The sequence below is a fragment of the Neofelis nebulosa genome, chromosome 5 (assembly GCF_028018385.1).
Source record: "Neofelis nebulosa isolate mNeoNeb1 chromosome 5, mNeoNeb1.pri, whole genome shotgun sequence".
Taxonomy (NCBI): domain Eukaryota; kingdom Metazoa; phylum Chordata; class Mammalia; order Carnivora; family Felidae; genus Neofelis; species Neofelis nebulosa.
In genome coordinates, this window is record NC_080786.1 from 100,730,581 (window position 1) to 100,748,020 (window position 17,440).

The 17,440-nt window shown below is 36.5% G+C and overlaps 1 protein-coding gene across 4 annotated transcripts in view; it reads left to right on the forward strand.

Moving 5' to 3' along the window:
• The window catches only part of SLC9C1 (solute carrier family 9 member C1), a 107,375-nt gene that overhangs the window by 80,468 nt on the left and 9,467 nt on the right, over nucleotides 1–17,440 (forward strand). For 3 of the 4 annotated variants that reach the window (XM_058731434.1, XM_058731435.1, XM_058731437.1), the window contains 7 exons: nucleotides 4,310–4,435; nucleotides 5,789–5,887; nucleotides 6,411–6,584; nucleotides 13,536–13,667; nucleotides 13,801–13,986; nucleotides 15,646–15,772; nucleotides 16,631–16,677. In XM_058731434.1, coding sequence (XP_058587417.1) covers nucleotides 4,310–4,435; nucleotides 5,789–5,887; nucleotides 6,411–6,584; nucleotides 13,536–13,667; nucleotides 13,801–13,986; nucleotides 15,646–15,772; nucleotides 16,631–16,677 — 891 coding nt within the window. The remainder of the gene's footprint in view (nucleotides 1–4,309; nucleotides 4,436–5,788; nucleotides 5,888–6,410; nucleotides 6,585–13,535; nucleotides 13,668–13,800; nucleotides 13,987–15,645; nucleotides 15,773–16,630; nucleotides 16,678–17,440) is intronic. The other variant, XM_058731436.1, reaches the window with a different exon arrangement.

Below are 17,440 nucleotides of genomic sequence, written 5' to 3' on the forward strand. Positions count from 1 at the left end.
CCCCGCGTCGGGCTCGGCTGATGGCTCAGAGCCTGGAGCCTGCCTTGGATTCTGTGTCTCCCTTTCTCTCTGCTCCTCCCCCATTCATGCTCTGTCTCTCTCTGTCTCAAAAATAAATAAACGTTAAAAAAAATTAAAAAGAAAAAAAAAGAAAATTTTGACATGTGCCACAACATGGATGAACCTCAAGGACAGTCTAAATGATATAAGATAGTCACAAAAACACAAATACAATATGATTCCACTTCTGTATAGAGTCAAAATCTTAACAGACAGAAAGTAGAATGGTGGTGGCACTGGGCTGGCTCAGTCAGAAAAGCATGTGATTCTTGATCTTGGGGTCATGAGTTCAAGCCCACATTGGGTGTAGAGATTACTTAAATGAATGAATAAATAAAAAGGAAAGAAAGAAAGAAAGAAAGAAAGAAAGAAAGAAAGAAAGAAAGAAAGAAAGAAAGAAAGAAAGAAAGAAAGGTGGTTTCCAGGAGCTGAGGAGAGAGAAGAATAAGGAATTATTGTTTGATGGGCATAGAACTTCAGTTTTGCTAGATGAAAAGAGTTCTGAAAATGAATAGTGCTATGATTCCACAGTATGAATGTACACTTAAAATAGAACTGTACACTTAAAAATACTCAAGACAGGGGTGCCTGGGTGGCACAGTTGGTTAAGCAACTGACTTCAGCTCAGGTCATGATCTTGCAGTCTGTGGGTTCAAGCCCCACGCTGGGCTCTGTGCTGATGGCTCAGAGCCTAGAGCCTGCTTCGGATTCTGTGTCTCCCTCTGTCTCTGCCCCTCCCCAGATGGCACTCTGTCTCTGTCTCTCTCAAAAATAAATAAACATTAAAAAAAATTTTTTTTAATTACACACAAAGTAGTGATAGCAATAATGCCTAAAAAGTTCCCACAAATCAATGACAAAGAATCCTATAGAAAGTGAGAAGAATATGAAACAGGCATTTCACAGGCAAAAAGAAAAGTTGTTAATGAATGTTTGAAAAGATATTTGACATCTCTAGTAACTAAGGAAATAGAAACTGAATTATTAATACATACCACATTTTGCCCATTAAAACAGCAATAATGGGGTGGGGGGGAGTCAGTGTTCAATGCTAATGAGGTTATGAGAAAATGGATTTAAATAGAGCAGAATGATGAGGCACCTGGGTGTCTCAGTCAGTTAAGCATTTGACTTTAGCTCAGGTAATGATTTCATGGTTTGTGAGTTCAAGCTCTGAATTGGGTGAGCTCAAACTCCACTTCTGGTGAGCATGAGCCCCACTTTGAGTGAGCCCTGTCTCTCTCTCTCTCTCTCTCTCTCTCTCTCTCTCTGTCTATCTCTCTCTGCCCCTCATGGGATTCTCTCCCCATCTCTCTCTGCTTCTCACTCACACCCTTTGTCTCTCTAAAAAAAAACAACAACTAAGACTGGGGCCACCTGGGTAGCTCAGTCAGTTAAGTGTCAGACTCTTGATTTCGGCTCAGGGAATGGTCTCATCATCCTTAGTCCAAGACCCGCATCAGGCTCTCTCTCTCTCTCCCTCTCTCTCTCAAAATAAATAAATAAACAAGAAAAAAGAAAAAAACCACTAAGACCAATATACCTGATTATGGGAAAAGTTTACTCTGTAGAAAATAGAAATAATAACCCAAACCAATGTTATTGATTGATTGATTGATTGAGCAAAAAATCATACCAGTTGATTAGGGGATTTTAACATTAAGGGTTTTCTCTCTCTCTCTTCCAAATTTTTAAAAAAATTTTTTTAACATGTATTTATTTTCGAGAGAGAGAGAGAGAGAGAGAGCGCGAGCGAGAGCATGAGTGGGGGAGGAGCAAAGAGATGGAAACAGAATCTGAAGCAGGCTCCAGCCTCTGAACTGTCAGCACAGAGCCTGATGCAGGACTTGAACCCACGAACTGTAAGATCATGACCTGAGCCGAAGTTGGATGCTTAACCCACTGAGCCACCCAGACACCCCTCAAATTATTATTTAAATTCTAGTTCGTTAACCTATCATGTAACATTGGTTTCAGGAGTAGAATTTAGTGATTCATCACTTACATATAACACCCAGTGCTCAACACAAGTGCCCTCCTTAATACCTATCACCCATTTAGCCCATCACCCCACCCACATCCCTCCATCAACCCTCAGTTTGTTCTCTACTGTTAAGAGTTTCTAGAATGCCTTACATAACAATGCTAGGTTAAAATTAACATTTTTTTTCCAGGGCACCTGGGTGGCTCAGTTGGTTGAGCGTCCAACTTCAGCTCAGGTCATGATCTCACGGTTCATGAGTTCAAGCCCCATGTCAGGCTCTGTGCTGACAGCTCAGAGCCTGGAGCCTGCTTCTGATTCTGTGTCTCCCTCTCTCTCTAGCCCTCCCCCACTCACACTCCTCTCTTTCTCTTAAAAAAATAATTAACATTTTGTTCCTATATGGGTAATCAATTGACTCAACCTCATTTATAGAAATGATTATCATACCCTATTAAACTTCAGTGGAGTATTTCATTAATTAAATGACTGTGTATGTGTTGATGAGTTTCTGGATTCTTGTTTCATCATTTTATTTATCTGTCATTGAATCTTTCTCAATGTATATCACACCATCTTATACTGGAACTTAATAATAAATCTTCATATCTGATTTTATGTATTTTCCAGCTTTTGCTCTTTTCTTCAAGATTATTTTGACTAGTTTTGGCATTTTGTATTTTCAAATAAACATTAGAATCAACTTGTCAATTTCCATTAAATAATCTAATGAACTTTCCATTGGGATTCCAAGAAGCCTGTATGTCAATTTAGAGACAACTGACATCTTAGTAATATTGACAATCTATTAACGTATCTCTCCACTTCAGTTTTAACTTTGGCTCAGTAGTTCTTGTGTTTTTCTGTTCTTCAACCTATTTCATTCATGAACCTGAATTCTTATCTCACACCACACACGAAAAAACCAATTTTAGATGGATTGTACATAACTGTAAGAGGTAAAACAATAAACTTCTAGAAGATAATATAAGATAATTTTTATGATATTGGCATAGGCAAAGATTTCTTAAACAAGATAGAAAATTGGATTTCAGCAACACAAAAATTGAGAACTTCTCTTTATTAAGAAAACAAGAGAATTAAAAGACAAGCCACAAAAAGGTAGGGGATATTTTCAAAACAAATATATCCAACAAAGGGCTTATGTCCAGAATACCTGATGGTTTTTAACTGACAATACCAACTGTAGGCCATCACGTGGAACAACTGGAACATCAGAGTGAGAGTGTAAAGTAACACAAACACTTTGGAAAATTGGTAGGCAGAAGCTTCTCAATTTGAACACATATATATGACACAGCAATTGGATTACAGAACCATATAGTCACAGAAATGTGCACATATGTACAGCAAGCAAATATAGCAGCATTACAAAAGCCCAGAACTGGAGCACCCCAAATGTTGATGAATAGTAGATCAATAGTAGACAAACCAGACACAAACAAGTACATACTCATTGATTTCATGCAGATAAAGCTCAAAACCAAACAAAGCTAAACTCTGGTGATAGAAGAGTGGTTGTCTTTGGATACAAGAAATGACTGGAAGAGAATATAAGAGAGGATTTTAGGGTGCAGTAAATGTTTTATTTCTTAATGTGGGTGCTGGTTACCCAGATCTTTTCATATTGTAAATGTTCTTTCTGTGGACATTTATGATTTTTGCACTTTTGAGGTCAACACTAAACCATCCTGCACACCTAGAAAACTGATTTGAGGATTAACACAACAATGTGCACAACCTGAACCACAGAACTCAGCAGGTACACAGTGCAGAGAGGTGAACTGGGGGAGAGAGAAACCACGGAGGGCAGGGAGCTGTTTTTGCTTTCAGAGAGAGGACAGAGACTGGGGTTTGGCGGGGGGGGGAGTACAGGAAAAGCAGCCCTCCCCAAAAGCAGCTGGAGAGAAAGTGGAAAAGTGGAAACAGCCGCAGGGACTGAACAAAAAAGGGAGAAAGGAGAAAGGAGAGGGTTTAAGTCCCATTTAAACTCCATTAGACTCTATAATTTGTGTGTTTTTTGTTTATCTGCTATAGTTCAGTAAAAAGGTTTAGTTTTAAGTGTTTAATCTATGATTTCAGAATAATGATACCGGAAAAAGGATATCAGTGGGGAGAGGTTGAAGGGTTCCATAGAAGAACAAAATCTCAGAAGAGCAAGAAAAGGAAATAGTACAAAGTCATATTTTTTAAACATTCTTTGAACACAATTTTATTCATCCTTTTTCTTAAATTTTATGGTTTTAGTTAATAATGGCCAAAAAAAGAGAGATACTTGATTTTCAACCTGTTATCAAACCACTTACTGTTAAAGAAGCACTCTACAATATTCCATGGCTAGATAAAGAAAAAGATCATATAAGCTTCATTCAGGTAATATTTTTATTTCCTGGTAATACCATTTTTAATGTACCAACAAATGATTTTCTAAAAAGAGACTATGATACTCTCCAGCTTAAAAGTCTTTAAATGTCATCGATCGCCTGTAGGATAAAATCCCAAAAATCCCTTTAAATGACATGCAAAGTCTATCCACAGTCTGTCTCTTGCCTCCCTTTCCATTTTAATCTTCTGTTGCCTATTCATCATATACCTCATACTGAACCTTGCATGGTGCCCCAAGCCCTTTAACACTATTTTCTAATTCCATTCTTCTGGGGGTGCTACTTTTCTTGAAATGCCCTTTGTTATTACTTTTTTTTTTTTTTTTTCAAATCTTGCTTCTCTGGAAACATCCTTACAAAATACTCAGAAAAGTAGGCTTTGGAGGCAAATATCCCACCAATAGAAGATCAACCTGTGATCCTTTCTGAGTTTGGAGGACCAAAGGTGTCAGCGTTGTATCCATTATATACTTTCATTATAGCATTAAGTACATTGCATTGCAATCACCTTTACATCTCTCTTCTGTACTATACTCTTTTTTTTAAATGTTTATTTAGAGAGAGAGAGAGACAGAGTGTGAGTTGGGGGGGAGGGGGGCAAAGAGAGAGGGAGACACAGAATCTGAAGCAGGCTCCAGGCTCTGAGCTGTCAGCACAGAGCCCGACGCGGGGCTCGAACTCATGAACCATGAGATCATGACCTGAGCCAAAGTCGGATGCTTAACCAACTGAGCCACCCAGGCGCCCCTGTACTATACTCTTTAGCTCATCCATATTTTGTATACCCAAACCCTAGCACTCTGCATATTACACAAAGAGTGCTCAAAGAGTGTTTGTTGAATGCGGAAATAAATAGGTCTAACTTGTTCTAATAACATTCTCTTTTTGTATCTACTTGGTGCCAAAGGACCAATTATATTTACCCACCTGCTTAATATATTTTGAATGAATGAATTTTTTATTTACTTTATCTGTTGTTTACAGTATAACTATGTAAGAGACATATATATGACATTAGCCTGCATCTGTTCTCATTATTGTCCATCCAGATTAAATATTTTTTTTATCTTTCCCTTACATTCTTATTCTTACATTAAATTATTTCTGTTCTAATCCATGTATGAATACCCCATTTATGAAGTTATATAGATCTATGAATATCCACTTTCTTTCTTTGATATTCATAATTCCTATCTTCTCTTATAAATTTACTAACACAGCATGTCAGATCTTATTAAGTGGTATTTTAAAATGCAAAAAATTTATTAAAATATAAATTTCAACATCACCAACTACTGCTAAAATAGTATTTATATCTTATATATTTGGTGATATTTTTAAGGAAAGAGCCAGAGTGGTAACATTTGATTGTGGAAATGATATATTTGAAGAAGGTGATGAGCCCAAAGGAATTTATATAATAATATCAGGTATGGTGAAGGTAAGTCAGAGTTATTCATAAATGCATTTGTGAACATTAGTTAAAAACTCTATGAAATTGAGAATTCATAGTTTTCCATGTTAAGAACTGCATTATTCCTTTATTTAGGACAATGGCTTCCATTCAATTTTCTTATTCAAACATAGTGGTTAGCATTATGTATCACCTTTTAAGTGATACTTTCCCATAGATAGTAAGAAACCATCCAAAGGACCATCTTTATGATGGAATATTATCGTATAAGTTGTTTTCTTCTTATGTTTATCTGAATCAGGTATTTAGCCATCCTAAAGCAGGTATAGGTTAGTTGAGTAGAAGAAATCAGAAAGACTGCAGTATCTAAGGATTCTTTTCTTTCTAAGTTATTGCTAATTTAATAAATTTGAATTAAAAGGTACAAGTAATAAATATCCTCAAAATAATATGTACATATTAAAATTGTTAAAACCAAAAGAAAAAAGTCAAAATTTAGACAGTTTGGGTAATTGACATATGTTTTTTTATCTTTCTTTGTTCTGAACAGCTTCAAAGATCAAAGCCTGGCTTGGGAATTGACCAAATGCTCTGGGAGTCAGAGGAGAATGATGATCAGATAACTTACACAGACTTTGTGATCAGTGGGGAAATAATAGGAGAGTTAAACTGCTTAACGAATAAACCGATGATATGTTCTGCTACCTGCAAAACTGTAGTGGAGGTCAGAAAACATCACATTTTGTCTTACTGTTGTATCTCATTCAATATGTAGTATCAAATTTAAGGTTGTTTCTGTACCTAGCATATGTTTGCTGTCTGATGATAATTTTAAAAAATATAGGAATAGTAAGGGAGCAAAACTTGTTACCAAATTATACTTACCCAGTATAATGCCCTGGCAAAATGGCTTATAAATATTGCTCTGCCATGTTGAAAAAAAGATTTTAACCAGAAAAACTGATTAAATGAGGTCTCTCATGGGGAAATTAGAGGAGATATTTTAACTGTAAACACCATAATTCGGGGGACTAAGTAAGGAAAAAAGTCAGAGAACTAATAGCTATTAATAAAAAAAGTTGAACAAAGTAGATGGAAGTTTCCCTAGACACAATGAGGACAAAATTCTCAAAACAACAGGGGCTCTCACTGGCCTAATTTGAACTCTAAAAGAACAATGACTTCAAACAATTGAACCCCACAATATATAAAAATCCATAAGCTGATAATGATACCAAAATTCATTTAATTTCCAATAAGGTTTTTGGAATATCAACTTACTACTCTAAACATGGATTGTTCTTTTAAAAAATAGAAAGAATTAAACATTTATCCTGCCTTTCCTCTATGAACTTTTTCAAGGTAACAACAACAAAAAATGAAGTAATATTCTTCTATACAGAATTTCAGCTAACAAATATAGAAGCAGAGACCTAGCATATTTCATTTTGCCATCTGAAATGAAATAATGTAAATAGGCAACAACTATCAATTGATGCTGAAACTACTAAGTGTAACGTTAATGGGAAACATCATAATGAAAGGACAAGGCTTGCACCACCTAAAAACAATTGTAGCATCACTAAAAGTTGGACAATTGGGCATCACATACCTCATGATATGATGCAGCAGAAGTACTGGCACTACCATGAAGTCTTCTTGAATGAGAAAAAACTAAAAGCCTATATATATATATATATATATATATATATATATATATATGTGTGTGTGTGTGTGTGTATACATACACACACACACACACACACATATATATATATATATATATATATATATATATATATATTTGTGGGTTGCTTTTTTTTTGAGAGAGAGAGAGAGAGCATGCCTGTGGGAGTCAGGGAGAGTCAGAGAGAGGGAGAGAGATAATCCCAAACAGGCTCCATGATGTCAGCACAGAGTCTGACACAGGGCTCAAACTCATGAACCATGAGATCATCACCTGAACCAAAACCAAGAGATGGATGTTAACCAACTGAGTCACCCAGGTGCCCCTTTCTTTAATTAAAAAAAAAAATTGAGAGAGTAAAAACATATAGATCTAACCAGTTTATAGAAAATTCAGGAAGGAGAGAAACAAGTTAATTGACATCAGAAGGGAATAACTAGCTAAATCCAAATATGTGGGAGGTCCACAGAATGAATGATCCATTTTTTTTCTCAACACACCAATGACATATAAAAAGGAATGGGAGAAGGAAGAGGGTAAGGGAAAACTTAATGTGTCTATTATTCAGTGATGGATATTAGAATATTTACAAGTAAAATTATATGATACCTGAGATTTTCATAAACATATTATAGCCTTCTGTTTCTGGTTACAGAATAACAATAATGAATTACTAAACAAACAAACATGATAATGTGGTCTATAGTGTGAAAAAAGTGCCCAATGGATAGAAAACAACATTGAAATTGTCCAAAATATGGATTAGGCACTAAATAATTATTGATAATAGATTTGAAGAACTATGTTCTTTGAAATATGTTCAAAAAATTAAAGGAAAATATATCCTTAATGAGAAACGAGATAGAAAATATCAGAATATTGTGGAAATATAGAAAAGAGTCAAATGGAAATTTTAGAACTAAAAACACCTGATTGGAGATAGCAGTAAAAAAGAGTCAAGGGTGCCTGGGTGACTCAGTTGGTTGAGTGTCAGACAGCTTGGGGCTTGTGAGTTCAAGCTCCAAGTGGGGCTCTGTGCTGACAGCTCAGAGCCTGGAGCCTGCTTCGGATTCTGTGTCCCTCTCTCACTCTGCCCCTCCCTCACTTATGCTCTGTCTTTCTCTCTCTCAAGAATAAATAAAACATTACAGAAAACATTTTGAGAGTCAAAGAACTAGAAGACAAATAATAGAAATAATAAGGAAAGAATAGGTGAAATAGAAGAAAAATAATTGGGGCACCTGGGTAACTCAGTCAGTTGAGCATCGGCTCAGATCATGATCTCACAGCTCGTGGGTTTGAGCCCCCGTGTTGGACTCTGTGCTGACAGCTCAGAGCCTGGAGCCTGCTTTGGATTCTGTGCCTCCCTCTCTCTCTGCCCCAACCCACTTGCATTCTGTCTCTGTCTCTCTCAAAAATAAACATAAAAAAAAAAAAATTAGAAGATAAAATTATTGAAAATGATGAAACTGAAAAAAGGAGGGAACAGAAATTACTAGATCACCGGGGAGAATTAGAGAGCTAAGTGATTCCATAAAACGAAACAATATCTGGGAGAACCTGGGTGGCCCAGTCAGGGAGGCATCCAACTTCTGCCACTTAGGTCATGATCTCACAGTTCATGTGTTCGGGCCTTGCCCTGGGTCTAGCTCCCCTCCCTGCCAGGTGCACACAATGGCCAGCTCTGGTCTGGAGAAAGTTGTGCATTTTTGAAAACTCCAAGTTTCAAACGGCTGTTGCAAAATAGAAACTGGTTCTCTTCATATTTCTCATTTGCTAGTCCATGGTCTGGAGAGGTTTTCCTCTTGTGCTAACTCAATACCGCAATTTCACAGCCCCTCTTTTCTTTTTCTCCTTTTGTCTCTCCACAGAAGGGGTTCCATACCCTCTGTGCCTATGCCATTTTATCTCCCCAATTCACATACATGCACCTCAATCCCACCAAGCTGTCTCCCTCCACCTGTGGAGATCCTTCTGCCACTCCACAGATTGATTTTCTGGGTGTTCCAAGTGATTTGACTTCAATTCAGATGTGTTTGAGGGACAAGGGAAATCCTGGTCCCCTTACTTTTCTGCCGTCTTAACTCCTCTCCCCTCCCCCCAGCCTAATCTGATGAAAGAAATTAAGATGTTCCATGCTCTTGGCTTGGAGCAACAAATATTGTTACAGTGTCTGTACTACCCAAAGTAATCTACAGATTTAATGTAACCCCTATCAAAATACCAACAGCATTTTTTCACAGAACTAGAACAAACAATCCTAAAATATGAATGAAACCACAAAAGAATCCAAACAGTGAAAGCAATCTTGAAAAACAAAGCTGTAGGTATTGCAATTCCAGATTTCACATTATAATACAAAGTTGTAGTAATCAAAACAGTATGGTACTGGCACAAAAAGAAACACATAGATCAGTGGAATAGAATAAAAAATCCAGAAATAAACCCACAATTATATGGTCATTTGACAAAGGAGACAAGAATAATAAATGGGGGGGAAACAACAGTATCTTCAAAAAATGGTGTTGGGAACACAGGACAGCTACATGCAAAAAAGTAAAGTAGACCACTTTTTTACACCATACACAAAAGTAAACTCAAAATGGATTAAGGACCTAAATGTGAGACCTGAAACTATAGAAATCCTAGAATAGAGGTGCCTGACTGTCTCAGTCAGTAGAGCATGTGACTCTTGATCTCACGGTCATGAGTTTAAACCCCATGTTGGGCATAGAGTTGACTTAAATAAATAAATAAATAAATAAATAAATAAATAATAAAATTTTAAAACAGAGAACAGGTGGTAATTTCTCTGACATTGGCTGTAACAGTACTTTCTAATTATGTCTCCTGAAGCAAGGGAAATAAAAACAAAAATTAACTAGTTGAGACTACATGATAATAAAATCCTTCTGCACAGTGAAGGAAACAACCAACAAAACTAAAAGATAACCAGGTTTCTGGGTGGCTCAGTCAGTTAAACATCTAAATTTGGCTCAGGTTATGATCTCATAGTTCATGAGTTCAAGTCCCACTTTGGGTGAGCTCAAACCCCACTTTGGGTCCACATGAGCCCCACTTCAGGTGAGCCTCACTTTTCTCTCTTTCCCTCTCTCTCTCTCTCTCTGCCCCTCATGGAATTCTCTCTCCCTCTCTCTCCTTCTCACTTTCTGCCCTTCACTCACTTGTACCCTTTCTCTCTACCTCTCTCTCAAAACAAAACAAAACAAAACACTAAAAGATAACCTACTGAATGGGAGAAGATATTTGTAAATGACATATTTGATAAAGAGTTAGTATCCAAAATATATAAAAAACTTATACAACCCAACACCAGAAAATAAATAATAATCCAATTTTAAAATGGGCAAAACATATAAATAGACATTTCTTAAGAAGACATACAGATAGCCAACAGACACATCACTCATTATAAGGGAAAAGCAAATCAAAACTACAATGAGATATCTCCTCACACCTGTCAGAATGGCTAAAATCAAAAACTCAAGGAAAAAAAAAGTGTTCACAAAGATGTGGAAGAAAAGGACCCCTTGTGCACTATTGGTGGGAATGCAAATTAATGCAGCCATGGTGGAAACAGTATGGAGTTTCCTCAAAGAAATTAAGAATAGAACTACCCTAAGATACACTAATTGCACTGGGTATTTACCCAAAGAATTTGAAAACACTAATTTGAAGGGATATATAGTCAATACTCAAATTGCAATAGTCAATTTATGGAAGCAGCCCAAGCATCCATCAATAGATGAATGGATAAACTGAATGGGTAAACAAGATCTAGTATATATGTATATACAATGGAATATTATACAATGGAATATTATTCAGCCATTAAAAAAGAATGAAATCTTGCCATTTGCATCAACATGGACGGATCTAGAGAGTATAATGCTAAATGAAATAAGTCAGTCAGAGAAAGACAAATGCCATATGATTTCATTGGAATTTAAAAAACAAACAAACAAAGGGGGGAAAGAGAGAGAGAGAGAGAGAAACTGAAAAACAGACTCTTAACTTTAGAGAATAAACAAGTGGTCACCAGAGGGGAGGAAGATGGGGGGATGGGTGAAATAGGTGAAGAGAATTTAGAGTACACTTACCTTTTTTTTTTTAATGTGTTTATTTATTTTTGAGAGAGAGAGAGACAGAGACAGAGAGTGAGCAGGGGAGGAGCAAAGGGAAAGGAAGACAGAATCTGAAGCAGCTCCAGGCTCGAAGCTGTTAGCACAGAGCCCGATGAGGGGCTCAAACTTATGGACCATGAGATCATGACCTGAGCTAAAGTTGGATGCTTAACCAACTGAGCCACCCAGGAGCCCCAGGAGTACACTTATCTTGATGAGCACTGACTAATATATGGAATTGTTGAGTTACTATATTATACACCTGAAATTAATATAACACTGTATATTACATACACGTGAATTAAAACTTATAAAAGAATAATGTTAGACAAACTATACTATCTAACTTAAAGCCTTATTATAAATCCTTATAATCAAAACCATGTGGAATTAGCTTAAGATTAAGACAATATAGATCAGTGGAATAAGGAAGAAAATCCAGAAACAGATTCATATATACACAGTCAATCGATCTTTAACAATAATATCATTTTCAACAAACGATCCTGAAAATTCCAAATATCCACATGGAAGCTATGAGCCTTGGCTCCACACACTATGCACAAAAATTGATTTGGAATGATTGTAGACTTAAACATTAAAATTAGAGCTACAAAAATTCTAAAGGGACACAAAGATCTTGATGTAGGCAAAGATTTCTTCCAGGACACAAAAAACACTAACCATAAAAGGAAATACTGATAAATGGAATGTCACTAGTATTAAAATCTTCTTCTGTTTTAAAGGACACCATAAAGAATATGGAACACAGACGGTGGGGAATTTTTCACAATATCTATCTGAAAAATTACTTGACAATGGAACTTATAAAGAATTCTTACAACTCAAAAATGAGAAGACAAATCACCAAATTAAAAATTGGGAAAAATGGGGTGCCTATGTGGCTCAGTTGGCTAAGTTCCCTCCAACTCTTGGTTTCAGCTCAGGTCACGATCTTGAGTTTGAGCCCTGCATCAGTCTCCGCGCTGGCAGCACAAAACCTGCTTTGGATTCTCTCTCTCCGTCTTTCTCTCTGCCCTTCCCTTACTCAAGCTGTCTCTGTCTCTCTCAAAATAAATAAATAAACTTAAAAAAATTGTTTTTAATTACACAAAGGATTTGAACAAACATTTCACAAAAGAAGAAGCACATAGAGAAGATGCTTGATATCATTAGCTCTCAGAGAAATTCAGATTAAAAGTCGTGATGAGGTATCACTACATACCCACTACTTCGGCTAAAAATAAAGATAATGAGTACCACGTATTGGCAAGGACAGAAAGCAACTAAAATTCCTACCCATGGCTGATGAGACTGTAAAATGTCTCAACCCTTTCTTATAAAGTTAAACACACAATTACCATATTACCCAGCAATACCACTCGTACATACTTACCCATGAGAAATAAAAAGCAACATACACAGTGTCTTGTATATTCTTAATAGCTTATTCCTGATAGCCAATATTCTGATCATTGCTAGCATTGGCATTTTACTGTTAGTTAAAAAGTTTACTTCTCTAAAATAATGTATTTTTAGAAATATTCATATCTTTAGTTAAAGTTTAAATAATTTTTTATACTTTATTTTCTTTTTTTTTCAGAATCTATAACAATAATAACGAACATCTCATTGGAGCATGTAGACTATTAATATTTAATTTATGACAAGATCACACCAATATTTACTACTGTACACATCTTATCAGATTTCCAGGCAACAACATGAATGTTACATCATTTAAATTCTTAGTTTTAATGTTATATGTAAATGAGGAAACCTTATATCCTTAAACTATATGTGTACAGAATGAAATATTAAATTTGTATCCTCCTTTTTTCAGACATGTTTTATTCCCAAAAGTCACTTGTATGAAGCTTTTGAGCAATGTTGTCCTCACATTGAATATAAAATGTGGCTAAAACTTGGTCTTTCTATTACTGCCAAAAAAATCAGGGAACGTTTATCTTATAAGGTAAGAAGTGTTTGTATGAACTCACTCTTCTCTCTGAATAGAGTTTTATTAAAGTACTGTTATTAATTAACTATTTAGGAATTTATATTAAACCTTATAAACCATAGGTTATGAAACTGTGTTTTCCTTGTAGGATTGGAACTACAAGATGCAATTAAAACTCTGTAACGTCTGCATAAAAGACATACCAAAGAACACCAAAACTGATATCTATGATGAAACTGTAATCTATGTCATTCTCATACATGGAGCTGTAGAAGATTGTCAGTTACGGAAAGCTTATAAGGCACCTTCTTTAATTCCTATAACATGCTATCAGGTAGGGAAATGTTGATTCATGTCTTCGGGTCAATATGCCATATGTCCAACAATGTGCTAACATTACAAAAATTGCCACTTTTCTACCTTTCCATCCTCTCCCTTTCCCTTACCACTCCAGAAGCACACATACACAGCACACACACCCCAAGTTCGCTGATACCTTTGGCAAAGGGTAGCCCAAACACCAAGATATCCCTGTTCAATGTTTATGAGGCTGGCCAAGTTGTACCGTTTGGCTATAGTTAGATTTTGGTGCTGTTGTAAATAACAAAGGAGGGTCTATTAAGTTCATTTACACAATGCAGAAGGACCACTTTCTCTGGACTGCATCAACAGTACTCTAGAAAGGCTCTGCCAGGCCCATGCTGAACTGAGTATCAGTGGTATTTCCTCAGCTACTTTTCAAGTGAATATAGAAGTGAAAGACTCCTCATATTTAAGCTCTGTGTGTGTGTGTGTGTGTGTGTGTGTGTGTGTGTGTGTGTTGGGTAGCATAAGAGAGGCACATGTCAGGAGGAATCAGGGGACATACAAAATATAGCTACAGAAAGTAAATTGAAAGAGGTACCTAGAGTCAATTAAATTAGGCATATATTTTTAAGCAATTAATATATGACAGAAACAGTGCTAGATGCTAAAGTGATCAAGACAAATGAGATCTGCAGCTTGCCCTCAAAAAATCTGCCAACTAAGTGAAAAGAAAAACACATAAATATATTAAGAAAACGTGTGCAGCTATGATAGAAGTACTTACAGGGTAGATTTGAGACACAAGAAAAGCATGAGGTGGGGATAAGAGGAATCCCAAGGTGAGAAGAGGTCACATGAAAAAATTTTCTGAGTGGACGCCACCAGCACCAACGTGATAGCCACATGAGAGGAAGTAAGACATTACTCTTAACTGTGGTGCTCCCTACCTCTATGCTTGAATACATAATAACAGAGCTTGGGTGTGGGTGCTGGTTGGGAATTTAGATGGCCAACTAAGAGATTCTCAAGGCAGCCTAAAACCTACCCAAGTCTGTCTACTCTCCTAGACAGAAAGCCCCACTTACTGTAGATTTGAGTACCAATGTGATTCAAAAAATACCAAAACCACCCACAGGTTGAAGGATTTCTTGAAATCCACTATTTAAAAAAAACTGTTTAATGTTTATTTAGTTTTGAAGGAAAGAGAGACAAAGCGTGCGCAGGGAGGGGCAGAGAGAGAGGGAGACACAGAATCAGAAGCAGGCTCCAGGCTCTGAGCTGCAGCACAGAGCTGTGAGATCATGACCTGAGCCCAATTAGGACACTTAAGTAGGACACGACTAAGCCACACAGGCACCCTGAAATCCACTATTTTTTAAACTTTCTTTTCGCCACATAGAAAATCTCTCTGGGTGATGTTTTAAAGGACCGTTAATGATTAACTCTTAATCATTTTTCTCATTTGTAAGAGAAATGAGCGAAACTTTAAAAATCAGTGAAAGTATATGGAATATTGAGTTTCAAAAAGCCAACACATCCAGGTATTTTAAGGTAGCTGTCTCATACTTATGTTTACTTTTCAGCCCAGATATTTAGAGAGGTCTTGAGATAGTTAGGAGCTTACCAGAGAAACATTTAATTGTATGATATATACTCATTTATTACCTTATATTCTGTCAAACTTCAGGTGCAAGGCACTGAAGATTTCACAAAGGTAATGATTGTTCAAAATTTCGTTGATGTGAAAAAATTCAGATGGAACACTAGAAAGTATGTACCTTCACGTAAAGCATCTCTTCCAACAACACCAACATGTGAGTTAGATTTCTTTGAGTAACTGAGAACTTACTTTCCATTTATAAAATACCCATAGATGTATTTGGGAACTATTGTCTGAATTCTATCTAGAGCATTGAGAAATAATTTTAATTGCCATATTTGATATCCAATGGGTGAATTCAGACTGAGAATATCCATGTTATGGTAGAAATTATTCTATATTTCAACTATAAAAATAAATATGTATAATCATGTAATCAAAATAATATGGGGAAAAAGTTTAATGAGAGAATTTTAGCTCTTCCCCCAAATTAAAATATTTTATATAGTAGTAATAATGACAGTAGTGTTGTACTGCGTGACTGTTCCAATTACCAGTGGGCCCGGCATTCATTCTCAACACACATTAACATAAATGTGTTTGAGACGATAGAACAATAGGTAATTTTTTCTCTTTCTAAACTTTGTTTGTTACATAATCTTTTTTAAAATGTATTTATTTATCTATTTTCAGAGAAAGAGAGAGAGAGCAAGCAGGGGAGGGGCAGGGAGAGAAAGAGAGAGACAATCTCAAGCAAGCTCTGTGCTGTCAGCACAGAGCCAGATGCAGGGCTTGAACTCATGAACCGTGAGAGCATGACCTGAGCCAAAATCAAGAGTGGGACACTTAACCAACTGACTCACCCAGGTGTCACTACATAATGTTTATTATAAAAGACTTTTAAGCCTTTTTTGAAAAAAGTGACCCTTCTTCCCACCAATTGAGTTTACCACCAATTTCAAATCACAGGCCCTGAGTGTGAATGATTAAACCTGGTCTAATGTGATAGTTGGATTAATTGAAATAGTCCTTTGTTTCAGTGCTCGAACTAACACAGTCTTTTTCGAACCAGCTACAAGCAGACTATATAAAGATCTTCAATGTGAAACAAAGAGTGAGGTAAGTTAAAACAGTACTTTTAAAAGCTTTATTTTGGGGAAAAGAGAGTCTGGAATTTAAACTCTTAATCGGGAGGAGTTTACCTGCTAATCATTTTACAGATTTCGATATGAGCACTGTCTCTTAGACTAGGGTACAGTGGAAATTGTATTTATATTTTTAGCTAAATATTAAATAAATGACAAATAGAAAGGAAGTTCAGAAGATACCAGAATGTTCCTTTTGAACATTAGCAACCACGTACTACTGGGGTGGCAAGGGTTGTCATGTACACGAGCTCCTCCCATGTTTCCACCTGGGGCTGAAATTTTGACTGGTCTGAAGCTTTCATTGCTACCTTGGCTTTGCATCCAGGAGCTCCCAACCTGAAGACAGTTTGCCCGATTATCCACAAGGCCTGTCACAAAGCAGGAGCTCCGTAATAAATGCACTAATTTAATCTACCCCAGGCTAACCTAAGTTCTTCAGAAAATCCCCTAAATATTAATTTTACACTCTGCTATGAACTTGGATAGGTAATTTGGGGATCTTGGGATCTTCAAAATCCTGGGCCAACTTTACAGCAAGATCCCAAGTTATGAAACACTGTAGGGCCCTGGAAATGAAACTGGGGCAGAGGAATAAAATGGAAGTACCTCACTACATCTACACCAGCCTGCCTGTAGACTGAATCCTTGAGAGTTCCAGATAGGGTAGAGAATTTATTTTTAAATCTAGTTTGTGCCAAGCTGTTTGTATTACTCCAGGAGATGCTGATTATAAT